Here is an 18,565-nt window from a genome sequence, read left to right on the forward strand (position 1 = left end):
CCCCCTCTCTCTCTCTCTCTCTCTCTCTCTCCCCCGCCCGCGCCCCCTCTCTCTCTCTCTCTCTCTCTCTCTCTCTCTCCCGCCCGCGCCCCCCCTCTCTTTCTCTCTCTCCCGCCCGCGCGCCCCCCCTCTCTCTCTCTCCCCCGCCCGCGCCCCCTCTGTCTCTCTCTCTCCTGCCCTCTCTCGCGCGCGCGCTCGTTCCCTCTCTCTCGCGCCCTCGCGCTCGCTCTCTCGCACACTCTCTCTCGCGCGCTCCATCCACCCTATCCTGCACATCCCTGAGCACTCTGGGTAATTTAGCTCGGCCAATCCACCCTAACCTGCACATCCCTGAGCACTCTGGGTAATTTAGCATGGCCAATCCACCCTAACCTGCACATCCCTGAGCACGATGGGGTTATTTAGCGTCGCTCGAGGCTGGCAATGAACCTGGGATCCTGGCGCTGTGAGGCAGCAGTGCTGACCACCTCGCCGCTCATGTTGGGACTTATCTGCTGCCTCCAGACACCTTTATGATCTGGAACGCCTCTATCAAATCTCCTGTCCCAATGTTGTCTGCTTCAAGTCCTTCCCTGGCTCTCCAGTGTAACCATGGTCCTGAAGCTGTTCATCCCATTCCCATGAATCCCTTCCGCGGCCCTTCTCCCATACCTTCCGGAGCCAGTCCTGCGCAGAGAAATACAAGCCAGCGTAAGAGTAGGGCGTCTGGCCATGGGTGAATCTTGTCAGGGAGGGCTACTGCCGGGATGGATGGGAATGTGGAGTTTGATTCCCGAATGGCGAAGCAGGCTGGCAGATTCCAAGGGCTCAGGTCTGCCCCCTCCTCCACGTTGTATCTTTCAGAGCCATGGGATGACATTTGCCCCTCCCCAGTCTGCCGGGTGAGAACCTGTGGAAACTCAGAAGGCTTTAGAACCGAGCACGTCCGCCATCTTGCTTTCGTTGCCTGCTTTCGGCCCCAGTTGTTTCGCCGACGTGATTGGCCGATTGCTCATTTCTTTCAATTCCTCCATTGCCCCTTGCGTTTTCCAGAAGTTATCTGCTCCTTCCCCTCTGTGGAACCCGAGAATCTCTGCCAGTTTCGGCTGGACCAGTCATTCTCTTAAGATTTGCCAGAGACGCGCTTTTCTTTTTCCCCTCCCCAATCTTCCTGCCTTGAGGAACCTGCACGCCCCCCCCCCCCCCCCCCCCCCCCCCCCCCCCAGTCCCTTCATATGTGTCCCAGGTATTCCTGGGCCCCCCCTTTCCAGCATGGCATGCTGGGATTGGTCTTCATTCTGAACGTCAGAGTGCCCCTTTGCCCTCGCGTTCTGACCGACCGACCGACTTGGGTTCTCTGCCAGGAGACGAGCATGACACTGGAGGCGAAGAGACGGATGGGTTCAGAGAAGGTCTCGCCACGGTCACGCCACACTCGAGGATTCCTCGTGAGAGAGCGGGCTCGTCAGTGGTCAAGTACCGAGTCACCACAACGCCCCAAGTGCACCGGTAAGGATTTCACCCGTCCTTTCGCAAGAAAGGGCAAAATTCTGTTCCTTAGTAGCTGTCCTCTGGTTCGTACACTCGGTCCCCCAGATCCCTCTGCACTGAAGCACTCTGATGCTGCGCTCCAGTTGGGTAACAAGTCACCTGCTCTCCTCCCGTCCCATTCTCTTTTACGCTTCCCGCAGCTTTGTCTGCCTTTTTATTTCCCCCCTCCCCTCCCCCAGGAGACAGCAGTACCCTCTCAAAAAGGCAATTGCCTCCTGACGTCTTTCAAACCCTACCCACCATTGAGGAGCTTTAAGATACCGTCGCCTCTTTCGTGCAGCGATTGACTCCTTGTGCAACGTTGCAACAGCTACACTGCCCTCCCTGTCCCTCCCTTGACGGTAACGCTGTGTCGCGTCCCCTGTGCTGCCCAGCGTCCCAACCGCATCTGCCTTCACCTGGATTCCTCGCCTGAAATAAATAGTGTGTCGCCTTGTTAATTGACCCTTTCGCTGCGATGTGTTGGTCACCCTGTCCCCCATTCCTCCCCTGCCGACTTCTGCTCCTCGGCTCCCTCGATTCTCGGTCCTGTTTCTGTGCTTGGTCACGGTGGTGAACTCTGACCCCCCGACTGTCCGCAGACGCTCTGTCCTGCGATGTCGCTGACCCAGGCCCACCTCATCGCGTGTGACTGCGACCTCCGCGAAGCAGGTCTGTGTCCCTCTCGGGGAGGAGTGGGGGGGAAAACGCCCATCCGCTGTCGTTCGTTCGTTCCCCTCCGCCTCTCGGTCCGCCGAACTGGAGTCACGCTTCACAACAGAGCCAACACCCGCCTCCAAACACACACACACACGCTCGCCATTTTCCAACACACGGGAACCGTTCTTGAGTGTCCCGGAGTCCTGAAGCTGTGAGCTTGACCGCACCTTAAAAACACGCCGTTGGCCTCCTCGCGCGCACGAGAATAAAAAAAAGCATCCATTTATCTTTCTTTTCCAATGAGCCAACGTTGCTTAAAGGTGGGGGGGAATAAGCGAGCTGAAAGTTCTGCACCGTGCTCCCCAGAGACGCGCTCGGTTTCCAAAGCCGAAATCCCTGCCCCCAAACGTGCGTGCATTCAGAATCCGAGATGAAGGCAGGAGGGATTGTCAACCTGTGTTCACGCTTCTCCCCCATAAACCCCTCCGCATTGCTGTAAATGGAAAGTCTTGTTTAACTCTGCCCCGGAGATGTTTGATAACCCACTGGTCTCCGGGATTCCACCTTCCAAACGTCCCACAGAGCAGCAGCAGCAGCAGCAATATGTCCTCGTCTTCACCCTGAGTCGGAGCTTATATCTCGAAGGTGCTCTCGCTGAGGAGAGGCATTCAGGATCTTTGTGTTTCCGTAAAATGGCCTTTGATGAGTGGAGGTCTCTCCCCGTATGACAAGCCCCCCACCCCCGCAAGCCAGCTGGGTGGATCTCCTCCAAGCTGTTATGTCCTTTCCATCAGACTGAAAGGGGAGACGTTCCGCAAGGCCCGGTCTTACCAGGGCCCTATACGTTTATCGTGAACCTTCTGTACTTCACATCCCTTGGCCCTTGACCAACCAACATCCCTGACAAAGATCATCTGGCTATTTCGGATATTGTTTTTGGAATACTGCTGCATGCGAAAGGCTTTTAGATTCTCTTCCTCAACCTCTCCCCACACCTTGAGGTGAACCACCACCACCACTCCTGTCTTTCCCAACCCCCTCCCTGCCCCTCTTTCTCTCTGTCTCTGTCTGTCTGTCTCTGTCTCTCTCTTTCTCTCTGTGACTTTTTTCCTCTCTCTCTGTCTCTCTCTGTTTTTGTCTGTCTCTGTGTCTCTGTCTCTCTGTCTGTCTGTCTCTCTGTCTGTCTGTCTCTCTGTCTGTCTGTCTCTCTGTCTGTCTGTCTCTCTGTCTGTCTCTCTGTCTGTCTCTCTCTCTGTCTGTCTCTCTGTCTGTCTCTCTGTCTGTCTCTCTGTCTGTCTGTCTCTCTGTCTGTCTCTCTGTCTGTCTCTCTGTCTGTCTCTCTGTCTGTCTCTCTGTCTGTCTCTCTGTCTGTCTGTCTCTCTGTCTGTCTCTCTGTCTGTCTGTCTCTCTGTCTGTCTGTCTCTCTCTCTCTGTCTGTCTCTCTGTCTGTCTCTCTGTCTGTCTCTCTCTCTGTCTCTCTCTCTGTCTCTCTCTCTGTCTCTCTCTCTGTCTCTCTCTCTGTCTCTCTCTCTGTCTCTGTGTGTGTCTCTCTCTTTCTCTGTGTGCCTTTTTTCTCTCCCTGTCTGTCTCTCTCTGTGTCTCTTTCTCTCTCTCTCCCCCTCTCTCTCTCTCTCTCTCTCTCTGTCTCTGTCTCTCTCTCCCTGTCTGTCTCTCCCTCCCTCTCTCCTCTGTCTGTCTCTCTCTACCACAACAGCAGCCCTGCGGTTTGGTAAGGCGTTGGCGGTCTCCCCGCGGTCCCCTCGGCGGGTGGCTGGCGCTGCCCTCGCCCCTTTGGGGAAGCGAAGCTCTGAGACGGCTGCTCCCTCTCTCCGCAGCAGGAAGGAAGTGGCGGAGCAAATGCGGTCGCTCGGGAAGCAGGAGGTGCGGTTCGTCACCCCGGTTCGCCGGTCTGTCCGTATCGAGCAGGCCTCTACCTCCTACCCGGAGGGGCTGAGGGAGTGGGACCACTGTGTCACCTCACTGAACCAGCTACTAGCTGTGGAGGAGACAGAGACCTTCATCTACCAGGAGAACCGGGCTTTGCTGGAGGAAATGACCAAGATTTGAAGGACTCATGTATGCACTTCACCTATAAATAAGCTTGTTATATATTCAAAATGTACATTATTTTAATCACTTAGAGTTGTAAAAAAAACACTAGCTGTATCTATGTCAAATGTCCCCTGTATGTTAACAAACACCATCATTCGGTAAATGCACATTTTTCGCTGTTGGGAATGTTATATTTCTCTGCCCTGGTGTAATATTAACTCTGCGCTCCGACAATAAACATCGGAAAGTCTTTCTACCCGTCGCTAATGTTTTGTGTTCCCTCCCCGCCTCCCGCTCTCGTCGGATGGATTTCTGAGGCTTAATTGTGCTGTCTCTCCCAGCTCCTGGCGTCCAGTTCACCAGCGGCTGCTCCACCGTCCAGCGGAGCGAGGCAGCTCCTGGGTCGCGCCAAGGCAGACTCCGATGTTGTCGTCGAGACGATGGAAGTAGGCCGTCGGTTTAAAACGTTCGACTCGTCACTCAGCGCGAGCGGGAGGTCTTTGAGGGCGACCCGGCCGTGTTTGGGCGATGGGTGAGCAGGCACAGGGTTGACTGGGAGAGGGAGGGGACAGTGAAGTTCGCCGCCGGCTGAGTTTCCCACAGCCGCTCTCTGGGACCGAGAGCATCGGCCGTCCACGGCACATTCCGAGCTGCGTGCCCCTGGGCTCAATCCGGGGAAACGTCCTCTCCGCATCCGCTGGTTAAGAGAGCCGTCGCTTTCCAGGTGTTGCTTCCAGATCGAATTCCAAACGCTCCAGGAAGCGGAACTGCAGATGGTACTCCGGTGTGCTGCACCACTGAGGCCAAGGCAACTTGGCACTTGCGTTCCTCTGCTGAAAGTCGTCAAGTGTCCGTTCACTCGGTTCCTCACGAGCAAGGCCTGGTCTCTCAATGGGGGCTGGCACTTTTCCCCTCTCCCTCACCATGTCCCGTGCCTCCAAAGAGGATAACGTCGCTCCCATCCCTGCTACGTTCCGTCTGCCGTGGTCCTCCCCCACCTCTGGATCCTCACAACCCACCCGTTTGCCAGCTCCTCTCGCACCATTGAACACAGAACATCGAAACGTACAGCCCACGATGTTGAGCCGAGGTTTAATCCTAACATAATAACTTGACCTACGCACCCCTCAACTCCCTGCTATCCATGTGCATGGCCAGCAGTCGCTTAAGTGTCCCCAATGACTCTGCTTCCAACAGCACCGCTTGCAACGCATTCCATCCATTCCCAACTCTCTGCGGAAAGAGACCTCTCCATTATACCTTCCTCCTAATATCTTCAAACCATGACCGCTTGTACCAGCCCTGGGGAAACATCTCTGGCTATTGACTCTCCTCTCGTTATTTGGTACACCTCTCCTCTCCTCCTCCTCTCCAGAGAGACAAGTCCAAGCTTATTCAACCTCTTCACACGGCCAGCCCCCTCCCTCCAGTCCAGGCAGCGTCCTGGGAGACCTTCTTTGCGCCCTCTCTCCAAAGCCTCTGTCACCGTGGCAACGTTGCGATTGGCCCCCAGGCCCAGGTGTTGCCCGCTTTCGGAACGTCTGCTCCACTTTTTACAGACGTCAGTGTTCGCCGAAATCCGAAAGGGATTTTCCCTCCAATGAGGAAATGCTTGATGCCATTTTGGCTTATGAAAGGTTCTGAGAGGAACGCTTGACTCTCTGAGAGCCGGGGGTGGGAGGGAGGGGAGGGGAGCCTGTATTTGTAATTAGTCTGAGCGCATCTCTGAAGCAGGCAGCGCTCGGACGTTCTGATCCAGAGGCAGGGACGCTACATTTGGGGGACAAACTTCGAGCCCCACATCCAACTCACTAAATATGAATCATGAATAATAATCGAGTCCCTGTCTGGTCACTTCCAACCCGAGAATGGCTCCTTCATTTGGCTGGGGGGTGGTTTTTCTGTTTGAGTTTGTTAGTCAATCCTGCGACTCATGCAGCTAGTGAAGTCCTTGAATAACCGCCTGTCTGCGATTTTATCCAAAGATTGACCGACACTGATTCCCCTTTCTCAGTCTGCCAGGAACCACCTGAAAGAGCTCTCTCAGGGTACTCAAACCTTCCTAAATCCACGCTGACCCTGTCTTGTCAGACAACTTTTCGAAATATTCAGTAACATACTCTACAACGCGCTCTGGTGCTCTCCACACTGATCCCGGTCCTGTTTTTGATGTCCTCTCTTCCCTCCTTTCTTTGAGGAGTGTAGGCTCCCTCTAATCTTTCATCTGAAAGTTAAGTTTCCCTCGTTCCCCCACCCCCCAGGAGCAGGGACAGCACGGGGTTAGATACAGAGTAAAGCTCCCTCTATGCTGTCCCCCATCACACACTCCCAGGGCAGGGACAGCACGGGGTTAGATACAGAAGTAAAGCTCTCTCTACACTGTCCCCCATCACACACTCCCAGGACAGGGACAGCACGGGGTTAGATACAGAGTAAAGCTCTCTCTACACTGTCCCCCATCAAACACTCCCAGGACAGGGACAGTACGGGGTTAGATACAGAGTAAAGCTCCCTCTACACTGTCCCCCCCCCATCAAACTCCCAGGGCAGGGACAGCACGGGGTTAGATACAGAGTAAAGCTCTCTCTATACTGTCCCCCATCAAACACTCCCAGGACAGGGACAGACGGGGTTAGATACAGAGTAAAGCTCTCTCTACACTGTCACCCCCCTCATCAAACACTCCCCAGGACAGGGACAGCATGGGGTTAGATACAGAGTAAAGCTCTCTCTACACTGTCCCCCATCAAACACTCCCAGGACAGGGACAACCACAAGGATATAGATATAGATCCTGTCAGGGTGAAAGGGAAGGCTGGTAGGTATAGGGAATGCTGGATGACTAAAGAAATTGAGGGTTTGGTTAAGAATAAGAAGGAAGCATATGTCAGGTATAGACAGGATAGATCGAGTGAATCCTTAGAAGAGTATAAAGGCAGTAGGAGTATACTTCAGAGGGAAATCAGGAGAGCAAAACGGGGACATGAGATAGCTTTGGCAAATAGAATTAAGGAGAATCCAAAGGGTTTTTACAAATATATTAAGGACAAAAGGGTAACTAGGGAGAGAATAGGGCCCCTCAAAGATCAGCAAGGTGGCCTTTGTGTGGAGCCACAGAAAATGGGGGAGATACTAAATGAGTATTTTACATCAGTATTTACTGTGGAAAAGGATATGGAAGATATAGACTGTCGGGAAATAGATGGTGACATCTTGCAAAATGTCCAGATTACAGAGGAGGAAGTGCTGGGTGTCTTGAAACAGTTAAAGGTGGATAAATCCCCAGGACCTGATCAGGTGTACCCGAGAACTCTGTGGGAAGCTAGAGAAGTGATTGCTGGGCCTCTTACTGAGATATTTGTATCATCGATAGTCACAGGGGAGGTGCCGGAAGACTGGAGGTTGGCAAACGTGGTGCCACTGTTTAAGAAGGGTGGTAAGGACAAGCCAGGGAACTATAGACCGGTGAGCCTGACCTCAGTGGTGGGCAAGTTGTTGGAGGGAATCCTTAGGGACAGGATGTACATGTATTTGGAAAGGCAAGGACTGATTCGGGATAGTCAACATGGCTTTGTGTATGGGAAATCATGTCTCACAAACTTGATTGAGTTTTTTGAAGAAGTAACAAAGATGATTGATGAGGGCAGAGGAGTAGATGTGATCTATACGGACTTCAGTAAGGCGTTCGACAAGGTTCCCCATGGGAGACTGGTGAGCAAGGTTAGATCTCATGGAATACAGGGAGAACTAGCCATTTGGATACAGAACTGGCTCAAAGGTAGAAGACAGAGGGTGGTGGTGGAGGGTTGTTTTTCAGACTGGAGGCCTGTGACCAGTGGAGTGCCACAAGGATTGGTGCTGGGTCCTCTACTTTTTGTCATTTACATAAATGATTTGGATACGAGCATAAGAGGTACAGTTAGTAAGTTTGCAGATGACACCAACATTGGAGGTGTAGTGGACAGCGAAGAGGGTTACCCTCGAGTGCAACAGGATCTGGACCAGATGGGCCAATGGGCTGAGAAGTGGCAGATGGAGTTTAATTCAGATAAATGCGAGGTGCTGCATTTTGGGAAAGCAAATCTTAGCAGGACTTATCCACTTAATGGTAAGGTCCTAGGGAGTGTTGCTGAACAAAGAGACCTTGGAGTACAGGTTCATAGCTCCTTGAAAGTGGAGTCGCAGGTAGATAGGATAGTGAGGGCAGTGTTTGGTATGCTTTTCTTTTATTGGTCAGAGTATTCAGTACAGGAGTTGGGAGGTCATGTTGCAGCTGTACAGGACATTGGTTAGGCTGCTGTTGGAATATTGCGTGCAATTCTGGTCTGCCTATCGGAAAGATGTTGTGAAACTTGAAAGGGTTCAGAAAAGATTGACAAGGATGTTGCCAGGGTTGGAGGGTTTGAGCTACAGGGAGAGGCTGAACAGGCTGGGGCTGTTTTCTCTGGAGTGTCGGAGGCTGAGGGGTGACCTTATAGAGGTTTATAAAATCAGGAGGAGCATGGGTAGGGTAAATAGACAAAGTCTTTTCCTTGGGGTGGGGGAGTCCAGAACTCGAGGGGCATAGGTTTAGGGTGAGAGGAGAAAGATATAAAAGAGACCTAAGGGGCAACATTTTCATACAGAAGGTGGTACGTGTGCGGAATGAGCTGCCAGAGGAAGTGGTGGAGGCTGGTACAATGACAACATTTAAGAGGCATCTGGGTGGGTATATGAATAGGAAGGGTTTGGAGGGATATGAGCCGGGTGCTGGCAGGTGGGACTAGATTGGATTGGGATATCTGGATCAGGGTGGATGAGTTGGACCGAAGGGATCTGTTTCCAATCTGAACCCGAGCTGCATTGAGCAACTTTGAACTAACCCGGTCAGCGGTGGTTGGTCCGACTGTATGGAAACTGGCTCGTGGTGATGCAGTTTGCCCACAGAAGAGCAGACTACGGCATTGTCGCTTCAGGGCAGGCTAAGGTCACCGAAACCAACGTGCAATTCAGGAAACAGTTTGTTTGGAGATCCCTGGAAATCCCCTTGGTAGTGAAAGTTAGTAATGATTGTGCCTTGCGATAGTATTCCGAGAGAGTATGGATTTGGAAGGCCAGAGTGCGTCATGAGGGGGAAAGGTTTGAGGAAGTGGGGATATAATACAGTGAGGCCGGAGTGCGGGCAGTTCTGGCCTCTATATTACAGGAGGGGGATAGGGTGAGACAGACAGAAAGGAACCTTTCCCCCTTGGTGGGAGGGATCGATGACCTGGGGGAGGGTGGCACTGTGTTAGGACATGGTGCTAATTTTAAACTCGTGGCACAGAAATGATTTAATTCATGCTGTAATCCGTTACAATTCAACAACTATTCCCAAAGTAAAAATGAGCAACTTTAATTGCTCTCCGTCAGAGTTTAAGAAACACTTAACACATATTTGCAACTCCTTCCTCTAACCTATCTTTTACTCTCCCCTAGACAGTACAGGTCTGATAAACCGCCCCCCCCTCCCCCCAACCAATTAAAATTTACATACAAATTCAAGTTGTGAAACCAGCCGGCTGTCGAAGCTTCTTTACATCTCTTCCTCGGCTCTCCAGGTTCGTGTCGATGTTTTTCTCAGAGTTCTGACCAGCAGCCTACATCTGTTGGACTGGTGGCAGTTCTCCTCCCAACTGTTCAATTTGTTCATCCCCCAAAGCATAGGATCGTTTCATTGGTTTTAATATTGTCAAAGTACCGACTTCAAACTTGATTAGAGTTTAGTATCTCGAGGCATAATTTAAACTGATTGGCCGAATTTGAATTTGGTTTTGTCTCGGTTGGTCCAGCAGTTGGGGCTGTTGCTACGTAACATTGTAAATTCTCCGGCACTTGCTAAGTCCTTCAGCGCTCTTAAAGGGACGGTACACCTTCATAACAACAGATTTAAGGGAAGGGGCAGGCGGTTTAGTGAGGGGCGGAACGTGAGGAAGGACGTTGAAGAGTCTTGAAGCCCTGCACTCGTTCCTGTGCGGTGTGGATCGGACCTCAAATCCTGGGGACTTCATGCTTCCCAAATTGTACAGCGCACAGAGCTGGTATAAGGATCCATTTGCTGCTCCCAGGCACACTTCCAACATTCCCCTCCCCTGCTCCCGGCAAACTGTGACACCAGAATTGGCTATTCAGTCAGTTCCCCCTTACTATCCCGCAGCATCGAGTGTCTTCTGTGTAAACCGACGAGATGCCCAGGTTCTCTCCCGGGAAAGGGTCGGAGGCATGGCGACCAGGAGTAGGTGGGTGGGTCTGGTTAGGGAATATCTCCGGCGTGGGCTGGTTAGACCCGAATGGCTGTGTCTCTGGGCTGCGGGACTCTATGGTTTGACCACACCCCCAGATCACCGTGGCAGTTTGCCGTTGCTACATTCCCCGGTGCTGGATTGGAATCGGTGTTCCCCCACCCCACCCCCGACAGCAAAGACTCACCGAGAAACTCGGCAGGTGTGAAAATCCGGCCGCACCGGCGCTCCAGAACTCCGGTTCCAAACAAGGGACAGCATTTCTCAAGGACCCGTAGAGACGTACAGCACGGAAACAGACCCTTCGGTCCAACCCGTCCATGCTGGTCAGATATCCCAACCCAATCTAGTCCTACCTGCCAGCACCCGGCCCATATCCCTCCAAACCCTTCCTATTCATATACCCATCCAAATGCCTCTTAAATGTTGCAATTGTACCAGCCTCCACCACTTCCTCTGGCGGCTCATTCCACACACGTACCACCCTCTGTGTGAAAACATTGCCCCTCCGGTCTAATTTGTTGTGGACAAAATATGGAGAACCACCAGGAGACGCAGAGTGTTCTTCAAAAAGTGGCTCTTTTATTTGCAAACAAATAACCGTGACACTGAGAAAGCAGGTTCTTGAATGCCCCCCGAACCTCAGGGTCCGTGGAGTTTTATATCTTTTTTAATCATGTTTTCTGATAGCTTATCAGCATGTCCAAATCTTTCTCTAGGTGAGACCAGTAGGTCTCAAATGAGGGTGGAATATGGAAAATAAAGAACGTGAAAGCATGGGAAGGGTTAAAGCATGGAGACCACTGGCAGTCTGTGGTCTGTGGAAGGCAGGATGGGTTAACCATAGTGGGACATCCTTAAACCAATTAGCAGTAAGGGTTAAGGCTGAAAGGTCTTAATCATCTAAGTACCTCCCTCTAGCTACACAATAAACCACTGATGTTAGTTCCCATTATCTCTTTAGTTGTACATTCTACTTAATGTTATTCTAATGTCACGGTTAGATACTTATTGCTAATTCTGCTAGTGATCTTCAATTCCAGGCTAACCTGTCATGAGAGATATTTAGCTATTCCATCTATCACAACAGTCTCCTGTCTCAAGCTGACTCTACTAACTACTAATTAGATATTTAAATGTCATATCCCAAATATTTATGGTCCCAATCCTGTCATAACAATACTTTGAGAAACTTGCTTTATTACTTGTGTTATCTCATCACGCCATAGTGACCCTTTAGCCTTAACCATACCCTGCTAATTGGTATAAGGATGTCCCACTATGGTTATCCCATCCTGCCTTCCACAGACCACAGACTGCCAGTGGTCTCCATGCTTTAACCCTTCCCATGCTTTCATGTTCTTTATTTTCCAGTTTCCACCCCACTTTGAGACCTACTGGTCTCACCTAGAGAAAGAAGACAATCAGCTCAGCCTCTCGTGTGCCCAATGTGGGTCCCAACACGGACTAAATAATTTTCGGAGTCTGAGACTTAAAGGGTTCTTCTTCCGTTCCTGGGCCAAAGACCTGTCCTCCAATAACCAGAACAGGAAACAATACCCAAGATCCCTCACAATCCAGGATCCGCGCGTTCATCAGAAGTATCATCGACAATCCTTACGTGGACATATTCCTTGCAGCGTGGTGGCTGTTCGATCACAATGAGCAGTGGGCTTCCATCCGGGGAGTAACCACCTCCTGGGGTAGCTGAAATGACAAGTTGCCGTGTAGTGATGCGAACTAAAAAGGACTTAATAAAAGGTAGAACGCAACAAAAGACGAAGGCAACAAGAAGCACCTAGACCAATCTTGACACACCATGCTCCCAAGGCCCTAATTCAGCCAATCAAAAGCCTGATGACCAAACCCTGCATCGTCTTTTACCTCCCAACCTCGATTCGTTAGTTTTTCCATTGCTTTAGTACAGGATCCCCCAGGGTTGGTGTTGTTAGGTAGAAAGGTATCGTAACGTTCCCCAAACATCACACAAACCCTGCCCTTTTTCTGCCAGTATCCAATCTAAGGCCTGTCTGTCATTTTGGTCGTAGCATCCAGTTGTTCTCCCAAGGCCACAAAGGCATCGTCAGGATAATTGAGAGATCTCAACTGGGTTGTAATAAATGTCATTAATCCATTCAGCACTCTTGCTAACCCCTCTCCCTGCGATCCTAGGCAATCTCATTGCGGGCCTTAAACTCATTCGGAGTACCACTTGGCTGTCCTACGCGATCAATCCGAATCGTCGGAGCAGGGACGTCCCATCGCTTAGTTCGGCGCACAGCTGACTGCAGCGGTAGCGTCAAGCTGCGCGTGTGGCGATATAACCACCTCGGTACAGCAGCATTGCACGGGCACGGGCTGCCACTCCAGCCAGCGGGCAGCACCGGGCGCAACCCTCCTTTCTTACCACACGCAGCGGCCGGTGGGACGCGTCGAGGATTTAAAACGGCCCCAGACGTGGGGGTCCACCTCGCGTTCGGTCGCATTCCCTTAAAAATGGCCGACTGGGGTGGAGCCATTTTCGCCGAAAGCGTTCCAACCCTTCCCATACCTTGAAAGCAACACGGGGAAGGTGTCATTAGTCTTACTGGTTCCATGGGGTACTGTAGCCACACCACCATTGGAGTTGTTGCCTGCTGATAGAACGTCGAGGCCTGGAGTAGGAGGCACCAAAACGGGCAAAGGGATTGCCATAATCATCCGGTTAAGAGATCGACTAGAGTGTCGCAAACGCCATTGAGTACAGGTGGTCGAGTTATAGGGCATAGGGACAACATAGTATGAGGGGGGGTTGTCCTAGTACACAAGAAACAGTCCTGTCTAGCCATCATTACGGCCGTATAGTTTGCCCATTGATACCAGTGATTGTCACGGGCGCGTGCCCCATGTACGGGCAGCGAGGTCTGCACTTCTAATCCGTCTTCGCCTCCCAGCCTGAGTGACCCTGGCATTACCAGTCCGGGTCTGCCAAGGTAATGGTCTCCAAGCCTGAGTATGCGGGCTGGCATCAGAGAGAGAGGGAGGGGGGTATCGTAGGCATCCCCCATGTCTTCCCCATCCCTGCTGCCAGGAGAACGATGCGCCACATCTCCATCGCAATCATTTCTTGTTCGGGACCCTGCTGAGGGGTACCAGCCCTCGGTGCCCTGCCCGTATCCAAGTTCCCCGGCTTCAGCCCCACTTACCTCAGCGTTCGAGTTGGTTTGTGCTGGTGGGAGAGCTTTAGTACAATGATTAAGGTGGTACCGTACGTGTTGTCCATCCACTTGGATGGCGGTAGGGGGTGCCTTAGTGACTCCGAAAGGTCCCTCTTGCCTCGGTTCAATCCAGCCTCATCGATAAACCCGCACATGCACCCAATCCCCGGGTGTAATGGCTCCTTGCACGTTGGTGGGTGTGTTTCCTGCAGGTGGATAGTCTCATGTGTCATAGTGAGCTGCTGCATATATATTGCTCAAGTTCTAAGCTTAACCGCTCCAACTAGGCCTCTCCACCTGGGAGGACTGCAGATGCTGGAGATCCGAGCTGAAAATGTGTTGCTGGAAAAGCGCAGCAGGTCAGGCAGCATCCAAGGAGCAGGAGAATCGACGTTTCGGGCATGAGCCCTTCTTCAGGAAGGGAACGTTTCAGAGAACACCTCTGGGACACCCGGACCAACCAACCCAACCGCCCCGCGGCTCAACACTTCAACTCCCCCCTCCCACTCCACCAAGGACATGCAGGTCCTTGGCCTCCTCCATCGCCAGACCGTAGCAACACGACGGTTGGAGGAGGAGCGCCTCATCTTCCGCCTGGGAACCCTCCAACCACAAGGGATGAACTCAGATCTCTCCAGTTTCCTCATTTCCCCTCCCCCCACCTGGTCTCAGTCAAATCCCTCGAACTCAGCACCGCCTTCCTAACCTGCAATCTTCTTCCTGACCCCTCCGCCCCCACCCCACTCCGGCCTATCACCCTCACCTTGACCTCCTTCCACCTATCGCATTTCCAACGGCCCTCCCCCAAGTCCCTCCTCCTTACCTTTTATCTTAGCCTGCCTGGCACCCTCTCCTCATTCCTGAAGAAGGACTTCTCAAACCTCTGTTTTCATTCTTAAAAGACTGCAGCACCAACTTACTTTCTGAACGGAGGTGGACCTATTGCCTGAACGAATTTCCGACGGTGTTCCAAACCGGAATCCATCAGAAAGTTCGCCACCGTCCCAGCCTCATCTTTCAACCTGATTTTCACTGGGCATCGATGATTTCACTCTCCCCACATCTGTACCATGCTGTGACCACAAACTAACGCATCCAGTCGCTCCTTGCCCTAGCGACCATCTTCAATCCACTGTCTGCTGGGCCGTTCCCTTGACTTCCTTCGGATTCCCTGTCAAGTTGCAGCATGCCATCCCTGGATTCCCAAACCCCTGTTTGTGAGGATATGCCATTCCCTGGCTGTTTTGACACGCCTGGTCATGGGTCCTAAGTCTTTCGATTGCTATCCCTTATTTACCAGTTGGGTGACATGTGGTGTAACTCTACACCACTTTTCCAGGAACACGTTTCTCTCTCTTTGCAGGATCACTCCCTGCTCCCCTAATACTATTCCTTCACTTCTCAAATGTTCCTGCCACCGTTGCCCCTCTAACACCTCATCCAACATCACGGGACAGTGCAGCTCAGATTTAAGTGGTCTTGCTTTTGTCAACACTTCTGCTTCTCACATCCCCCCCCCACCCCACTCCACCCCCAGTTAGTGGGCAGTACGGTGGCCCAATGGTTAGCACCGCTAGTTCCCAACTTGGGCGACTGACTGTGGGGAGTCTGCACGTTCTCTCCGTGTCTGCGTGGGTTTGCTCTAGTTTCCACCCACAGTCCAAAGATGTGCAGGTTAGGGTGGATTGGCCACGCTAAATTACCCATAGTGCTCAGGGATGTGCAGGTTAGGGTGGATTGGCCGTGCTAAATTACCCATAGTGCTCAGGGATGTGCAGGTTAGGGTGGATTGGCCGTGCTAAATTACCCATAGTGCTCAGGGATGTGCAGGTTAGGGTGGATTGGCCGCGCTAAATTACCCATAGTGCTCAGGGATGTGCAGGTTAGGGTGGATTGGCCGCGCTAAATTACCCATAGTGCTCAGGGATGTGCAGGTTAGGGTGGATTGGCCGCACTAAATTACCCATAGTGCTCAGGGATGTGCAGGTTAGGGTGGATTGGCCATGCTAAATTACCCATAGTGCTCAGAGATGTGCAGGTTAGGGTGGATTGGCCATGCTAAATTACCCATGGTGCTCAGGGATGTGCAGGTTAGGGTGGATTGGCCGTGCTAAATTACCCATAGTGCTCAGGGATGTGCAGGTTAGGATGAATTGGCCGTGCTAAATTGCCCGTAGTGTTCGGTGAAGGGGTAAATGTAGGGGAATGGGTGGGTTGAGGGTCGGTATGGACTTGTTGGGCCGGAGGGCCTGTTTCCACACTGTAAGTAATCTAATCTGATTCCCCCAAATGTCTTGAATATCACTTGCTATATCCCCTATCCAATAAACTATAACTTCTTGCAACACTAATTATGTATTGCCTTTTCCAAACCCTGCTGTGTGCACGCCAACCTGACCGCCAACTGTGGAAAAGCATCCCGACCTAACAAGCCTCTTTCGACACGAATATCGGCAGAATTATCTCCCTCCCTTCCATTTCTAATCTTGCTGGAGCTGTAATTCGGGGTTAACTGTGATTGCCCTGAGATCCCTACAGCTTTAACAAATTTACTTGGCATGGGAAGGTGAGAGGGATACTGCGGCTGTACACAAATGCATGTAGCTCCAGTATCTCTCATCACCTGTCTCTGCTGCCCTTCTATATTAACTTATATTACTGGTTCGTGATCCGCCTCCCATGCTACTGCAGGTTCCCACCCAGGTTCTCAGATGAGGAGACTAGGACCCGTGGAATTAGAGGGGGTCAATTCAGAACAGAAACGCGGAGACATTTCTGATGATTTATCGTGTGCCTTAGTCCCCCATCCCTACGTCCCTGTCCTTGGGGGCTCCAGTTCTGTTGAGGCTGTTAAATCTGCCCTGCCCTGGATACGTCCACTAGTGAGAAAGCCTCGCGGTGGCTGGCATGGGAATTTCTGGGCCCTGGCTATCTGATAGGCCTCTGCCCACCTTGCGCCCGCTCTCGGTTCACACCAGGGTTGGATTACTGTGTCTGTTCTTACTGGCCTTCCCTTTCTCGCAACTGCGTGAGCCGCGCGACCTCTAACTTCCCGATGGCTCATCGATGGTGTCAGACCCCACCACCTCCTCCAGTCTTGACCCTGACTTGGGAGGGCACTGCCTCAGCAACTGGTCAGTCTCTGCGGCTTACTCTGTTTCCAGCCTCCACCTCTTGAGCTGTTTCTCCAAGTAAGTAGCCGGGTTTTCACTTTCTCCCAGCGGGTCCCCCTCTCAGAGCCACGCTGGGCGGATAAATCAGGCTCTTTAAGGCCTACCGTACACTCTGTCTCAGACCCGACCCCCCCCCCCCCCCGTCGATCATTGGGTTGTCTGCTGCATTTCTCAAAGGGGCTCGGAGCGTTATTTCCTTTAACTTTGGGAGCCTTACCAACCTCTCCAGCAGTGCCTTGAAGTCCCCCAGTAGCCAGCAATCACTCTGTGGTTTCACCTTCAAAAGCCCTGATCCCCTTTGTAAACTGGGCAGTGCAATCCTCAGCCCTTCCAGATCCTGAGTTCCCCGAGGAATGTATATTGTGGGCTTCTCCCCCCTCTTTTATAAGGAGCGGGAGCGTCCTTTCCTGTTGGCCCTTTTACCGACACTACTCAATAAATCCCCCTCGGGCTCTGAGTCCTAATTTCTAATTCCTGCCATTCTTTCGGTACTGGGCCCTTTTCCTTTCCTTGTCTCTCGTCACCTCTTTCTGCCTCACTTCCCCTGTTTTTCTCTTCAGCCCTTCTTTCGGATCGCAATGAGTGTTCCTCAGTTGCTTTTTGTTCCCTCAGCCCACACAGCTTCAGCTTTTCCGGCTGTCATCGTATAGTTTCTGTTTGCTCCCTTTTCTCGCTTTCCCTTCTTCCCTTCAGTTCATTTTGGTCTCCCGCACTTCCATCCCATCCTAACTCTCCCTCTGTCTCTGCTGCTCCCTTTATTCCTAGACGCTGCTTCACTGCCTCATCATTCGGGTAGGGAGGAGGTCTATCAACTCCTCCACATCTGGGGATAGAGGGGTTGCTGAATCTTGCTTTCCTGTGTCCTCGTCACCAGAGGACAAGCTATCTTCAGTTCCTCGCCCTCTTTCCTGAAACATTTCAATATTTCTATCTCCTGATGGCTTTTTTGGTTTCTGTTTTCAGATTTATCTTTCAGCTTGTAGTGCTTAATTACTGCGTCCATCACATTGCACACATGGCCATTTAGCCAATGAATCCTGAGCTCTTTCTTCCCATTTCTCAGAGGTTTTGGACAATATCATCGGTGGCTCAGTGGTTAGCACGGCTGCCACACAGCGCCAGCGTCCCAGGTTCGATTCCAGCCTTGGGTGACTGTGTGGATTTGCGCCCAGTGGGTTTCCTCTGGGTGCTTCAGTTTCCCCGCACCGTCCAAAGATGTGCAGGTTAGGGTGGGTTGGCCATGCTAAATTACCCATAGTGCTCAGGGATGTGCAGGTTAGGGTGGATTAGCCATGCTAAATTGCCCATAGTGCTCAGGGATGTGCAGGTTAGGGTGAATTGGCCATGCTAAATTACCCATAGTGCTCAGGGATATGCAGGTTAGGGTGGATGGGCCATGCTAGATTGCCCATAGTGCTCAGGGATGTGCAGGTTAGGGTGGATTGGCCATGCTAAATTACCCATAGTGTTCAGGGATATGCAGGTTAGGGTGGATGGGCCATGCTAGATTGCCCATAGTGCTCAGGGATGTGCAGGTTAGGGTGGATTGGCCATGCTAAATTACCCATAGTGTTCAGGGATGTGCAGGTTAGGGTGGATTGGCCATGCTAAATTGCCCATAGTGCTCAGGGATGTGCCAGTTAGGGTGAATTGGCCATGCTAAATTACCCATAGTACTCAGGGATGTGCAGTTTAAGGTGGATTGGCCATGCTA

At 51.9% G+C, this 18,565-nt stretch overlaps 1 protein-coding gene across 2 annotated transcripts in view; it reads left to right on the top strand.

The window, feature by feature from the left end:
• The window catches only part of LOC132809351 (cytoskeleton-associated protein 2-like), a 34,455-nt gene extending 29,978 nt beyond the window's left edge, over nt 1-4,477 (top strand). Inside the window, exons 9-10 of one of the 2 annotated variants that reach the window (XM_060822549.1) lie at nt 1,344-1,488; nt 4,005-4,477. In XM_060822549.1, coding sequence (XP_060678532.1) covers nt 1,344-1,488; nt 4,005-4,236 — 377 coding nt within the window. In that variant the 3' untranslated portion in view covers nt 4,237-4,477. The remainder of the gene's footprint in view (nt 1-1,343; nt 1,489-4,004) is intronic. The other variant, XM_060822550.1, reaches the window with a different exon arrangement.
• The last annotated feature ends 14,088 nt before the right edge of the window (nt 4,478-18,565 follow it).

The sequence above is a fragment of the Hemiscyllium ocellatum genome, unplaced genomic scaffold (assembly GCF_020745735.1).
Source record: "Hemiscyllium ocellatum isolate sHemOce1 unplaced genomic scaffold, sHemOce1.pat.X.cur. scaffold_1090_pat_ctg1, whole genome shotgun sequence".
Classification (NCBI taxonomy): Eukaryota; Metazoa; Chordata; class Chondrichthyes; order Orectolobiformes; family Hemiscylliidae; genus Hemiscyllium; species Hemiscyllium ocellatum.